The sequence below is a fragment of the Pipra filicauda genome, unplaced genomic scaffold (assembly GCF_003945595.2).
Source record: "Pipra filicauda isolate LSUMZ 115617 unplaced genomic scaffold, ASM394559v2 scaffold9_size5747161_pilon, whole genome shotgun sequence".
Taxonomy (NCBI): Eukaryota; Metazoa; Chordata; class Aves; order Passeriformes; family Pipridae; genus Pipra; species Pipra filicauda.
Genome location: NW_024105198.1, coordinates 3145461 through 3159129, shown reverse-complemented (window position 1 = coordinate 3159129; position 13669 = coordinate 3145461). Strand labels below are relative to the sequence as shown.

At 55.7% G+C, this 13669-nt stretch overlaps 2 protein-coding genes across 3 annotated transcripts in view; one reads left to right on the top strand and one right to left on the bottom strand.

The window, feature by feature from the left end:
* OPHN1 (oligophrenin 1) overlaps window positions 1-7678 on the bottom strand; it is a 51776-nt gene extending 44098 nt beyond the window's left edge. Inside the window, exon 1 of the mRNA XM_027730947.2 lies at window positions 7431-7678. Coding sequence (XP_027586748.2) covers window positions 7431-7584 — 154 coding nt within the window. The 5' untranslated portion in view covers window positions 7585-7678. The remainder of the gene's footprint in view (window positions 1-7430) is intronic.
* Window positions 7101-12994, top strand: YIPF6 (Yip1 domain family member 6). 2 transcript variants are annotated; one of them, XM_027730951.2, is made up of 7 exons: window positions 7101-7141; window positions 9100-9228; window positions 9679-9757; window positions 10056-10098; window positions 11279-11404; window positions 11504-11661; window positions 12498-12994. In XM_027730951.2, the coding sequence occupies exons 1-7, from the start codon at window positions 7139-7141 to the stop codon at window positions 12614-12616; spliced, it is 657 nt and encodes a 218-aa protein (XP_027586752.1). In that variant the 5' UTR covers window positions 7101-7138; the 3' UTR covers window positions 12617-12994. The 2 variants fall into 2 exon arrangements, with proteins under 2 accessions (XP_027586752.1, XP_027586751.1); XM_027730950.2 differs by lacking the exon at window positions 7101-7141 and adding an exon at window positions 8229-8356.
* The last annotated feature ends 675 nt before the right edge of the window (window positions 12995-13669 follow it).

Genomic DNA, 13669 nt, shown 5'->3' with positions numbered 1-13669 from the left:
CTGACAAGTTTCCAAAAGCTTTTACATTCACACATATCAGAACAGAAGGTCTATTTGTTTGAAAGATTCATTCAATGCTGATTAAGAAAATGTAACTGCTGCCTGCTGAACTCCTCCAGCAGTTCCAAAGCAGCTGCATTTTGGTGTTCAGCACCTGCAAATGGCACTGGCTGTTTACCAGAGTTTGGCCTTTTGTTCTGTGAACCCACAGTTCTCCAAACCTTTGTGCTCCTGCCAGGACTGTGCCTCAGGAGGTGTCCAGCCACATGCCTCAGCACAATGGAGCAGGGCCACCGCTGCCCCTCTACGGAGCCGCGCTGGCTCCCAGCAGGACAGAAGCCACCCGTGAAAAGCCTGGGGGCCAGTGAAGAACACCACATCTGTAGTTACCAGTGTGCTACCAACAGCATTAGGAAATAAAATATTCCAACAATTTCTCAAGGAAAAAGCCAGAAAAGCTGAGTCTTCACGCGGTGACTCAAGAGGAAACTCTTAGGTCAGCAGCAGTGTTGCTGCGAGCCGTGGGCTGTCAGACACACACAGAACATGGATAACACCCACATCCTCCCAGGGAAGGAGCCAGGAAAGGCAGCAGAAGATGGATGAAAAGCTCCCTGAATGCCTCATATGCAGCACAAGAAAAAACATCCCTAAACACATGAAAATGACTTTACCTCTTGCCCTGGCCATACGCAGGTGAGTTCTTGGGAAGTGTATCAGGGCTGGAAAAAGCCATCACAAAATACTGCACTTTAGCTTGTTTTGAGCTGGACCAGGGCTGGTCCTGAGCCCACTAACCAGCCCTCAAGCTGGCAGGGACAGGGCTGGTGTGGTGCTGCCACAGCCACAGCTGGCGAGGGGCCACTTCAGTCCATAATCCTGCCCTGGGCTTCCTACAGCGAACCAAGCCCTGGGCACCCCTGGACACAGGTGGAGCAGCTGTAACCAGCAGAAGCCAGTGGTTCCCAGGGAGGAGGCTGGGGACCCCATGACTGGAGCAGGGAGGGGACATGGAGCCCAGCCCAGCCCAGCCCAGCTCACACGGGGCCATCACCGCACAGCCCGGCTGCCCTGCGCCATCAGCCACTGGCAACCAAACGCCACAGCGACAACGTGCAGGGAAAGAGAGCTGCTCCAGTGGGAGCAAAAGCCAACAAACACATCCCTGAGCCCCCAAACAAGGAGTGGGAGCTGCCTCGCAGCTGGGTCCGGCGGATCCTGTGCCTGCGCCTCATCTCTCTTGCCTACACTGAAGATTTGGCTCTGACGGCTGGGGGAGGGTTGGCTTTTGGGAGGGTTTTTGTTCTTTTTTTCTGCTATTGTGTTTTAGTCTATGGTTGAAGCATGTCTGGTTTAGATTTGCACTAACTGGGGCCCCAGATCCTGCACTCAGAGCCTGCAGCCCAGGAGCATGAGCGGCTTCATTGGCTGCAGAGACTGCCCTGTGCTGAGGACACCCACACGGTGTCTCTGGGAGAGCTGAAGCCCCACTGGCATGATGTACAAACACAGAGACCTTTCTTTACAAGATGAGCATCACTTAGGAGCTGCTGCAGGAGACTGGGATTTGAACTCCCACTCCCCTCAAAGGACACCAGCCCACTGAGGGATAAAGGTGATGTAGTTCTTCCCAGTGGAAGGAATCACACAGTTGATCCACTCAAGGCCTCCCAGGGGCTCTGTGTGAGCAGCTCCCAAGTGCTCTTGCTATCTCCTGTGCCATAGGATGGTGCAACCCACAACCTGAGTGCTGCAGCACAGAGACACTCAGAGCACACAGGTCCCCAAACCCTCATGAAGACGTTTCACTGTTACTGCATCTTCCCTTTTGCAGAGTATCCTGCTAAACTGGCACGTCCTCTATGGCCTTTACTTATGCAGTGCAATTGGTTTGGGTCTAGGAGGTGTCTAAGTGCACACAAAACCACCCTACAGCCATTGATTGTTTTTAGGCAGGATATGGGTCTGATATCTCTTCAGATAACTAGACCAGAGAAGTCAGGAGACACTTCACAAGGAGAATGCATTATTGCTGGAGGAGACTGATGTATTTTCCAGCAAGTCATTTTCCCTCTGCTCAAGTCCAGACACAGCTGCTCCAGTGGGATGTGCTCTGGGAGGAAATAGGGAAGGTGTCCCTGCAGCAGCAGCTGTCCCCTCCTGGGGTCAGCCCAAGGCAGCACCTCCCAGTGCAACCAATATGGGTGGAAAAATGGGTCCACAGTGGAACAAGGTCAGTGGGAAAGCACCAGGCAACAGCCCACAGATCCCTGTCTGTGTCTCCTCTGAGGTGCTGCCCCCAGTGCCCATCCCTGGCAGGGGACTGATGAGACCCTGCTGGACTCAGCCCCCCTCCAGGCAGTGCCAGGCCCTGGCTCCACCTGCAGCTCCGGGCTGAGGCTCCTGCTGAGTCCGTGGAACAACCGATGCCACCTCCAAATGCAGGGGTGGCAGGGTGGCCAAGCTGAGGAGATCTCTGAGACCTTGTTCAGTGGATTGTACCCAGCCAGGGACAGTTTTTGTTCCTAAAGTCCTGGCTGCCAGAACAGGGTCTGATCCTGCATCCATTCTGTCATGGCTCGGGCACTGATTTCCTGGGGCATGGCATCAGGAGAACAGGATACAGGTGGAGGAGAGCCAAGAGGACAGACCAAATTTTAAAAGGCCAGGTCTGTCCAGCAGCAGCTGCATTCCTTGGGCACACAAGCAACCTCTACACACCCGCCCGGGCAGTGGCATCAGAGACACTGCTCACACCAGCCTTGCTGGGGCTCAGACTGCCCCAGTCACACTGGGAGTGTAACGGTGGCTTCCATGAGGCAGAGGGCCCTGGGCATCCCCACGTGAGGCAGAGGGCTCTGGAGAGGCCCCTGTGCATCATCATGGCCCAGCTCTGTGCACATCCTCACCCATGTGCCAGATGCTGCCTCAGGGCTAAGCTGTCTTCGTGGGTCAGGATACTGTTACTGTGGTACCTCAATGCCAAGCTGTGCCCTCCCAGCAGAGCTAATGTTTGCCTGGAGAGCTGCAGCCTCTCCTGGGTGGGACAGACTCCTTCCTCTTCCCCCTTTTCCAGAGGAACTTTAGGGTTGTTCAGACACAGAACCCAGGATCTGGCTGTAACGTACCGCAAGAACAGATTCCAGATGTTGTCCCTACAGCCTTCCCATGAATCAGGACATGGGTTTCTGGAGAACCAGGCAGACAGGCTTCTCTGAGCAGCTTCAATCCCATTAAAATAACCTGTTCCAATGCCATGCTGCTTCCCACGCTCCACAGCATTAAACCCTCAGGCACCACATCCAGCGACAGCACAGAAACCTGTCCAGAACGGGTCTGCCACGCTGGGGGACAGGGAGTTCCCTAAGGGGACAAGCCAGTTCCCACACACAGCACTGCGGGGACCTGCAGGGACGATGATGGTGGTGGCACCTTCCCTGGGTCCCCCATACAATTCCAGTCCTGGGGAAAAGCCCACCCAGTCCCTACACATACCTTTATCATGTCATCCTTCAGGATAAAGTGCTTGCACCACCTGGGGAGACTGAGTACTGACAGGCGCATCCCAGGCACACTGCAGAGCTTCACACAAGACAGAAATCAAGTGCAGAACCACATACACAACATTTGCATGAGAACTCGACCTACTCCAGCTTCAAAGGACAATTTTCACCATGACGGTACTCAGATATTAATGAGAAAAGCCTCAACCTGACATTTCTGCAATTCCATTTGATATTTAATTGGCAGAGCAGATCAAAGAACAGGGGAAATAAATGGGTTTGCATTACCACACACACGACAGAGTTCAGTGAGCAGGAGAGATTAAAAAAACCACAGAAAGAAACTGCTGTAAAGCAGCTGTTCTTACAGTCACAACTTCTGGCATCCCTTGTGGCCTCGAGCATGTGGCCCGAGCAAGGCTTCTCTGTCACACCAGTGCTGGCCACGGTGGCCCGGGGCTGCTGCTGGGCCCACATCAGGCCCTGGCCCTGGCCAGCCTGAGGGGACAGGCACCAGCCCGAGGGGATGGACACCTCCCAGTCCTTCTCCCTCCCTGACCAGGGCCAGGCCACGGTAGCCTCAGTACTGCCAGTGCAACATATAGGACTGCCAGCAACTCTCTGTACTCCTGGCATGAAAAAGAAGGGATGCAGCCAACTTTACAACAAAAATAACTCACATTTCTAGCTCAAAGTAACTTAGTTTCTATCACTGGCTTTCACACCCAAGATTGTTACAAAGGAACAATATTATTCTCTGCTTTAGTGAGTTTAATTTCTCACTTGGTACAACCTTATACTTTGTCCCTTATGGTGTCCCACATGTAGTTGAGACTGTATTCAACTGTTGGGGGGTGTCAGTCAGCAAGAGAAAATACCCCACTCGAAGGCAGCACTGGTGGGGCTGTAACTGCAGAAGGACCCTCACCAGGATGTGGGGGATGCAGAGCCCTGGGAGAGCTTCACCCCTGGATTTTATTTGTTCCACCCATCAGTTGGGGGGGGGGTGGAACCAGTTTCTCTTAATCCACAAAAGGCCAAAGGAGTTAAAGCCCCCAAAGTGCCTCCCTCATTCGGTAACAGCCCTCCACCACCACCTGCCCTGCACAGGAACAGAGGCACACGGAGTCTCTGCCCCACACGGACACAACAGGCAGAGCTTCCCAGGGATGGCTCCCAGTGCTGGCCCCTGGACAACTGCGCCAGGCACAGCAGGAGTAAGAGGCAGGGAAGCCCTGCTGCCTGGGAAAGCACTTACCCACGGCCCAGCCACGGGTCAGCCTGGGATGGGGACAGGAAGGGAAGTGCAGTTTTTCATCAGAAATGTTCAGGAAGCTGAAGTCAGCAGACTCCTGCAGAGCAGTAGGCTCTAAAGCTGATGAATTTCTGCACCAGGTCCAGGTGCCACCACTGAGGGTCCTGCTGCTCTTGTCTCCCCACCTGGGAGCTCAGAGGAGGCAGTTTCAGCTCGATGACGGCAGGAGAAATGCTCTGGAGCTGTGCCAATGGATGGGACTCATTGGCAGGGACAATCCCTGGAGATCTTCATGTCATGGCACATCCCATGTAAGGGGTAAGGGGGGGCTCACCTCTCCTGTCCCAGATAGTGGGTGGGCACCCACAAGCAGGGTCCCCCTGCCTTTATTACGGTCCCCTGAGCCCTTATTTGTCTCCTGGAGAATGCGCTGGCTGCCGGCACCATATGTATGGGAGTCACTTGGGGAAGGGGATTAAACAACACTTCATCCAGATCAACAGGAATTCTGCTCTGAGGAAGGGCCTGTGTCACTGCAAGCCTCGAGACTGCTGGGCATAAACACCAGGAGACAGGTCTGGAGCACAGCCGTGGCTGTCCCAAGCTGCAGCCCCAGCGCGTCCCAGACGGGTCCTGCCGGCAGTGACTCACTGCCCAGCACTGCAGCCAGGCAAACTGGGGAATGGGAGCACGTGCATTTGGGAAACAACCAATCCATTAAACACCACAGCACCCACCAGCCACACACACACCCTGAACGCTTTTAATACTCCGTGTTTATAATTCCATGCTACTTGAATGACTTGTTTAAAACATTTCCATTTGAGTTCACATATTAATTAGCTACAAATGGGATTATGGCAAATTAATCTACCAGTAAAAGGGCTAAACAAAAGTCAAAACACACCCAAAAATCCCAAGTCACCGAAATGGCCCTGACTAGACGCTGGATGCCAAGCTTGTGTTGTGACAGTGATGCCCAGTGCGTTTGTCCTTGTCATCCTCTAGAGACCCTGCTGAACACCCCCTGTATTTTGGTACCCAGCAGGTCAGCTGAGACAGCCTGACCTGGCTGGACACTGCCAGCAAGAGCCATGCCAGCAGCCCAGGAAGGAACAACAAACACTGAGCTCCTCACACCATGGACAGCCCAAAACCCTCGGCTCACCCAGGGGAACCCAAGGTCCTGCCAAAGTCCAAGAAGTGCCACAGTCACTTTGTCTGTATCACTTGGTAGATGGAAAACAAAAGCCAGGTTTGAGCAGGATGTTTTGGGTGGGAAGGGACCTCTATGATCTCTGGGTGTGATCAGCTTCCTTCTACTTCTCCCCTTCCTCCTCGGCCAGTCTCCCTCGGCCGGGTCTGCTGAGCCAGCAAAAACCCTGCACATCCCTGCACACCACAAAGACTAAAAAGGGAAATGGTTTTGAGCAAAGTGATGAAGGAAAAGAAGAGCATTTCCATTAACCAGCAGGTTTGTTAAAATCCCTCTCATTTCTATTTTTTGGGTTTTTTTTTGCCCTGGACTGAGCAGAGATTTGTGTTTTTGTAGCTCACATTAGGTCTCACAGCCCTGTGACGTTGGCAGTTTCAGTCACACCAGCTTTTGTCTCTGCTGCTTCCAGATGGGCAAACATGGGCTATTCCAGCCATGGCCTCGATAACAAGGAAGCTCTGAATTATTCTGAACAAAAGGGCAGCAGCTAAACCTATTAACACCAACTGAAAGCAACCAGCTGGCAGGAAAACCGTGTGTGACCAGCACGGATTGTGTCTGCCTTCACTGCCCCCTTGGCTGCTCTGCTGGCCTGGGCTGGTTCTAGTGCATTTATAACAGCAGAGAATTGTGGAATCACTTGGATTGGAAAAGACCTTTAAGATCATCGAGTCCAAGGAGATGTGGGAGATGACACAGGGAAGGTGTATATGAAGGTGTAGCTACAGCTCTGGGAAGGGAAAACAATTCAAAGCAGTTTGACGGGTCAGAAACGTGTTAAACACGTGGGACGTGGTGGTTTCAGGTGACACAACCTGGCCAGGTGCTCTGGTGATCTGTCAGCACTTCTGAACGGGCAACTCCCTCTAAGTCAACACTGAAATCGACCTTTCATTGGGAAAAATTCTCATCCTGATATGAACAATGACAAAACACCACCAACAAAAGAAGGGAGGGATCTGGAGGGCCCCTCTCATCCTCCCAGTGCCCCCCAGGGAAGCAGGGGGTGACGAGATGACCCACGATGGCCCACCACGCTCCAACCACTTGGGTGACGCAAAATAACGGAGCACCCTCCGCCAACAGGGATTGCTGTCCTTAAACGAGGAGGTGCCTGGAAGAGCTCGGCCGGTGCCGCAGCTGGTGCCAGCCCAGCGGAGATGGATGGTGGGTCCGACCTGGCCCTGCGCGGGGACAGCTCCGGGTGGCCCCGGGGTGGCGGGGGCGGTGTGGGGACAGGGATAGGGATAAGGACAGGGACAGGGCCAGCCCCGGGGTGGCGGGGACGGCGGCTGCCGCCCGGGGGTCCCGCCGTGCCCGGGGGTCCCGCCGTGCCCGGGGGTCCCGCCGTGCCCGGGCGGTGCCCAGCGCAGGGGTGGGGCCGAGGCGTCTCCCGGAGACGCGGCTGCAGAGGGGGAGAGGAGGGACCCCCGCCCGGCCCGCCCGGCCCGCTCACCGCGGATGGCGGCGATGAGCGCGTTGCCGTCCTTGATCACCTCCTTGATGAACTTGTTGGTCCGCTCCAGCTCCTGCTCGTAGCACTTGAGGCGCTCTCGGAAGTCGGGGCTGTCCAGGTAGCAGTCGCTGAACTCCAGCGGCGGGTGCCCCATGGCCGCGGGCCGGGGGCGGCTCCGCCGGGCTGCGGCTACCGACGGGCACGGGCACCGGGAGCGCCAGCGCCAGCACCAGCACCGGCACCAGCACCAGCGCCAGCACCACCGCCCCGCACCGCCGACATCCCGCGGGCCCCGCCCCGGCCCCGCCCCGCCGCTGCTGCCGCTGCTGCCGCTGCAGCCGGGCCGAGGGACCCCCGCCCGGGCCCCGCTTCCGGCCGCGCCGCCGCCGGGACGTGTAGTCCGGGATGTGCCGCCCGGGGCAGTGGGGCCGGGCCGCACAATGCGGTCCGGTCAGTCCGCGGAGTCCAGTCCGTACAATGCGGTCCGGTCACTCCGGGCAGTCCGGTCCGTATAATCCGGTCCAGTCATTCCAGTCAGTCCGGTCCGGTCACTCCGGTCCGGTCACTCCGCTCAGTCCGGTCCGTAGAATCCGGTCCGGTCACTCCGCTCGGTCCGGTCCGTAGAATCCGGTCCGGTCACTCCGGTCCGGTCACTCCGCTCAGTCCGGTCCGTACAATGCGGTCCGGTCATTCCGCTCGGTCCGTTCCGTAGAATCCGGTCCGGTCGCTCCCGCAGCCGCACGGGCTGGTCTGAGCGCGCCCCCTGCTGGCGGGGCGGGGGCGGTGCCGCCTGCCCGCGTTGCCAGGGACACCCCGGCGGCGGCGCGTGACGCGGCGGCGCGCGGTGATGACGTCGGAGCAGCCTCCACGTCGCCGGGGCAGCCAAGATGGCGGCGGTGGAGGGGAGCGGGGCTGGGGGGACTCTGGTGAGCGGGGAACGGGGGGACACGGGGACAAGGGAGACGAGGGGAGTATGGGGGGGCCGGGGGCTCGGGGGGAACAGGGGACCCGGGGGTGTCCGCGGGCGCTCGGCCCCCCCGCCCTCCCCTCCCAGGGCCCGGCTGTCGGTCAGCGCGGGCGGAGCGGAGTCTGGAGGCCTCAGCGGGCGGCGGCTTGTCCAGAGGACGGGTCTGGGCACCGGGACGGGGGCAGGAGCAGGGACTGAGAGCCGCCGTCCTCCCGCCGCGCCCTCCCTGCCCTGGGGTTTGCCGTAGGACCGGTCTGCTGTGCTCTGTTTCCTCCCCCTGCGGGCACCCAGAGCTCTCCCGCCCCGCCGGTCTGCGGGGAATCAGCCCGGGGAAACCTGGTTGTGTCACAGCCTCGGTGCGTGCCCGGGCCGGGGGGTCGGTGCAGTCCCCACGGGTTATTCTCCATGGGAGTCGTTCTCCTCCAAAGGCAGGTGGTTCCCGTGGCTTCACCTCACTTAAAACACAAACTGCTCTTTCCTCCCTTCAGTTGTTGCTGCCGAAAGAGGGCAGAGAGCAGCTTATGGGAGGAACTGGAGAAATGCTCCTACACATCTATAAACACATCTCAGCTCACCTGCTCAGGCCATGAGCTGTTCACATCAGGAACCTTTTGTTACCTGAGCAGCTGTGTCCATCCCCAGCCCATCGGAGGTGCACGTGAGCTGGTTTGTGTTCCCTCCTAAAGGCTGAAATCCTTTCAGTTCCCAGGTCTGGCAGATGTGTCCATATCCCAGGACATCCCAGTGGAAGGGGAGATCACTGTTCCCGTGGGATCTCACTCTCCTGATGAGGATTACTCCACGCTGGACGAGCCTGTCAGGGACACGATTGTGAGTCTGGGCCTCTGGTTGGGGTAAAACTTGGGTTTTCCAGAGTGTTTGGCAGCTGTTGTGCACAGCTCTTCTTGACCTATACTTCAATGTAAGTCTGGGGATTGTTTTACAACTCGTCACGTAAAACAAAATCCTATGGGTCAGAAGTGTCTGAATTGTGGATTCTTCATTTCTTTTCTTTTTTTAGAGGAGCAAATATTGTTCTTCTTCTTCTGGTGTTATTAAAGGATATAATATTGTGGTTCTTAAGGAAAAGGACAAGATGTTGTGGTTGTTAAGGAATGCAGGGAAAATAGGCAGTGTCTGTCTCAGAGGATGCTACAGAACTGTTTGGGTTGGATCTTCTCCTGAGTTACCATCATTGCTCCTTTACTTCTGTCTGTCTGCTTTACTAGGAACTGTAATTTTTGTACAGGGGGAAATTGGGGTGTTTTGTGTCTGTTTCAGATGAGGGACCTGAAGGCCGTTGGGAAGAAGTTTGTCCATGTGATGTACCCCCGGAAGAGCAGCGCACTCCTCAGGGACTGTACGTGCCAGGGGGACAGGGAGCAGCAGTGTGGGACATCCCGGGCTGAGCAGCAGCTGGGACAGTCACGGTGTCACCAGGGCTCTGGGCTGGGGGTACAACTGGGAGCTTTAGCAGGGATGGGCTTTGAATGAATTTTGTTACAGAATATGGTGTAAGGTGCTGAATAAGGAAATTGTGGGGCAGTGGGGTGTGGAAAATGGCACCTTGGGAGTTGGGAAAGGGCTTTGTCACTCCCAAGAGAATGGAACTGAGATGGTTCTGTGACATTTGTGATGTGTTTTTCCTCTCCCTGCAGGGGATCTGTGGGGCCCGTTGGTGCTGTGTGTCTCCCTGGCTCTGTGAGTATTGCTGGGGGATCTGAGGTTTTGTGCTCTTGTGCATCTGGGAAATGAAATGTTCAAAATGGATTAATGTGTTGAGATCAAGCTCGTCTGATCCCTCTCTGCCTTGTACAAGCACTGCCTGGTTGGATTCTCTTATAAAATGTGTTTGTGACACTTCAAGCCTATTAGCATCTCGTCCTTAAATTTAGGATTTAAGGGTGAGCACTCCCTGGTCCCTGTCCTAGGAGTGGTTTTCCTGAAGGTGTCCCAGGCACATTTCCTCATTCAGCTGTGTTTGATGCCTTTGCCCCCAGCTGCAGCCAGGACCCTGGTGTGGGAGCTGCAGGGCTGCGTGTCCTGAGAGCGGTGGGAGAAGGGAGGCTGGTCCAGGGATCAGGGATAGGAGGAGATGGTGGCTCCCAGGAGTTTGGGGAGTCAGATCTACCTGGTGGGAGGGAAATGTTGGTGAGGTCTGTAAGTAACTGAGGCACGCCTGTGTACGCAGAGTACAGAAATCAGTTAGTAATGTGGTGGGAAAGCTTTAGCAGAAGGAGAGGTGTAATTTAAATATTCCAGTCCGTGCCTGCTCACTTCCCCAGGCTCTGTGGTGCCTGCATCCCATAGTTATTCCCAGCTTGCTTTAAGGTTGATGTGTTCAATCACTCACTGCTCTGCTGCTATGAGAGGTACTAAATCTTTTGTACTTTAATTTCCATCTCTTAGCCTGTTGTCTATGGCTTTATTCTTTTCTGAATGCTTGCACAGTCCTCAAAACAGGGAAACAAATGGGCTGAAATCTCCCCTATTGAGCCACAACCATTTTCCTTTCCTGTGCAAAACTGAGGATAGTACTGAAAATAAGGAAAGAGATGAAAAACTATTGATCTGCAGCATAACTAGGGATAAGTGTTTGGGGATCCTGTTCTGCCATCTTCCCCAGTTTAGGAAAACTCAGTCAGTGCCTATGGCTCTGCCTGTCTGTCCCCCACAGCAGGATTTCTCTGTCCCCCACAGCAGGATTTCTCTGTCCCCACAGCAGGATTTCTCTGTCCCCACAGCAGGATTTCTCTGTCCCCACAGCAGGATTTCTCTGTCCCCCACAGCAGGATTTCTCTGTCCCCACAGCAGGATTTCTCTGTCCCCACAGCAGGATTTCTCTGTCCCCACAGCAGCTGTCTCTCTCTGCTCCCCCCAGGATGCTGCAGGGTGGTTCTGCAGACAGCAAGGACGATGGAGGGCCCCAGTTTGCTGAGGTCTTTGTCATCATCTGGTTTGGTGCCGTGGTCATCACCCTCAACTCGAAGCTCCTGGGAGGGACCATGTGAGTGGGTTTGTTCGTGGCAGTTCACACCCTCCTGTGCATGCAGTTCTGCACTGCCTGCTTTGACTGCTGTTCTCCCGTTCCCGTGTCCCTGTGCAGCTCCTTCTTCCAGAGCCTGTGTGTGCTGGGGTACTGTGTGCTGCCGCTCACCGTGGCCATGCTGGTGTGCAGGCTGGTGCTGCTGGCGGGCGCCGGCACCATCAGCTTCATCATCCGCCTCATCGTGGTCGTGGCCATGTTCGGGTGGTCCACCCTGGGTGAGTGCCCTGCGTGTGCCCTGTGTGCTGTGCTCAGGGGCTTGGTCTGTGTTCAGTCCCTTGGGCAGAGCCAGTGGGTGATGTAGTCTGAGGTGCTTCCTGGGCAGCTGTACTACTGTAGAAAGAATCCCAGGATCACTGAGTTTGGAAAAGCCCTCCCAGCCCATCAAGTCCAGCCTGTGCCCAATCCCCCCCTTGTCCCCCAGCCCAGAGCACTGAGTGCCATGTCCAGTCCTTCCTTGGACACCTTCAGGGATGGAGACTCCACCACCTCCCTGGGCAGCCCCTTCCAATGCCCAGCCACCCTTTCGATGAGGAAATTCCTCCTGATGTCCCACCTGACCCTCCCCTGGCACAGCTGGAGGCCGTTCCCTCTCCTCCTGTCCCTTGTTCCCTGGGAGCAGAGCCCGACCCCCCCCTGGCTCCCCCCTCCTGTCAGGGAGTTGCAGAGCCAGAAGGTCCCCCCTGAGCCTCCTTTTCTCCAGGCTGAGCCCCCCCAGCTCCCTCAGCTGCTCCTTTTAGGACTTGCCTTCTGGACCCTAATTCTTCCAGTCCTCATGCAGGCACAGGTTCAGCCTCTGCCTCTGCCTCTGCTCCTGGTGTCCTTGGAGCAGCTTGGGCTAGTGGAAGGTGGTGGAACTGGAGGGGCTTTAAAGTCCCTTCCAACCCAAACCGTTTTGTGATTCCATGATTTACCTTTCTCTGTGAAAAAGGGAGCGGTACCTGGTGATTGCAGCCCGTTGTGTGAGCAGTGGGTTGCTGTGGTTTCCCTTTCCCCACATTGCAGTGCAGCCCCTGTCCCGGGCGGGGCTGTGCTGACTGTTGTGTCTCCGCAGCCTCCACGGCGTTCCTGGCCGACAGCCAGCCCCCCAACCGCAAGGCACTCGTCGTCTACCCCATCTTCCTCTTCTACTTCGTCATCAGCTGGATGATCCTCACCTTCACCCCTCAGTGAGCCCCATCCCAAGGGACTGGGACACGGACTGGAGTTTTTCATGGACGCTGCAGTGAATCCTTGGCTTTATCTCTTTCTAATTTATATATAGGGATACTGTAAAAAGGCAGGTTGTGGGATAAAGCCAGAGAGCTGCAAAAAGTGCTCGTTTGTGTGTCCCTCTTTGTGAAAGATACCGAGGTCCAGCTACTGAGGGGTTTATTTAGCCCTGCTCTGTACTGGTGTTAAATAAACAGTACCCACTGGGACTGAGGACCGAGCAGGAGATCCTGGAATTCCAAGCTGTTGGGAGATGAAGTTACAGGATCACACTACTTAGCAGAGTTCGTGCCTGTGCTTGGATTCTCACTGAAGATGAAAATGCCTTATCAAACTGTAGAACTTCACTGCTGTGATGTGTGGAGAGGGAAAAGACGTGTCTGACTCCTTTCATTCCCTTTGGAGTGATGGGATGTGCACGTGGGGCATCGTGGGACCCGGGACTTTCCTGGGAAGGAGGAGTTCAGCAAAACCCAGTTGAGTCTCTTTGCAGTGAATTGGAGCTGGTGGCAGTGAGTTGCCTTTGCCCATATCTGTGTGCTGTGTGTGTTCATCCCTTCGTGTGGCAGGGGAGAGGGTTCCAGCCTGATGCCCTCAGCACTGTGTCACCCTGGCCCTGTGTCTGTGAGGGGTGTGGGCTCAGAGAGGTGCAGCCCTGTGACCACAGGGGACAGCTTGGAGTCCTGCAGAAACACTCAGAACTGTTTTGGAACTGGTTTATAGCAGGGACTGGGCTCTCACTCTGCATTTGGGAAGGGAGAATTCCCTGGAGAGCGCCAAGAGTGTGTATATATGATAGAAACAAGGGGTTCTGTGCAGTAAATTGAGGTTTTACTGCACAGGCTGTTTGGTGCTGACAAACCACACCAGGGCTTGGGCCCCAAAGTTTTAGAACAGGTTAAAGGAAGGAAAGTAAATGGTGCTGAAGGTGGAGGCTGCTGTGGAGCAGGACATGGATTCTGCTCTTGCCTGCCTGTGTGTGACTGTTCCTTTGGTTGTTACAGGGACAGCAAC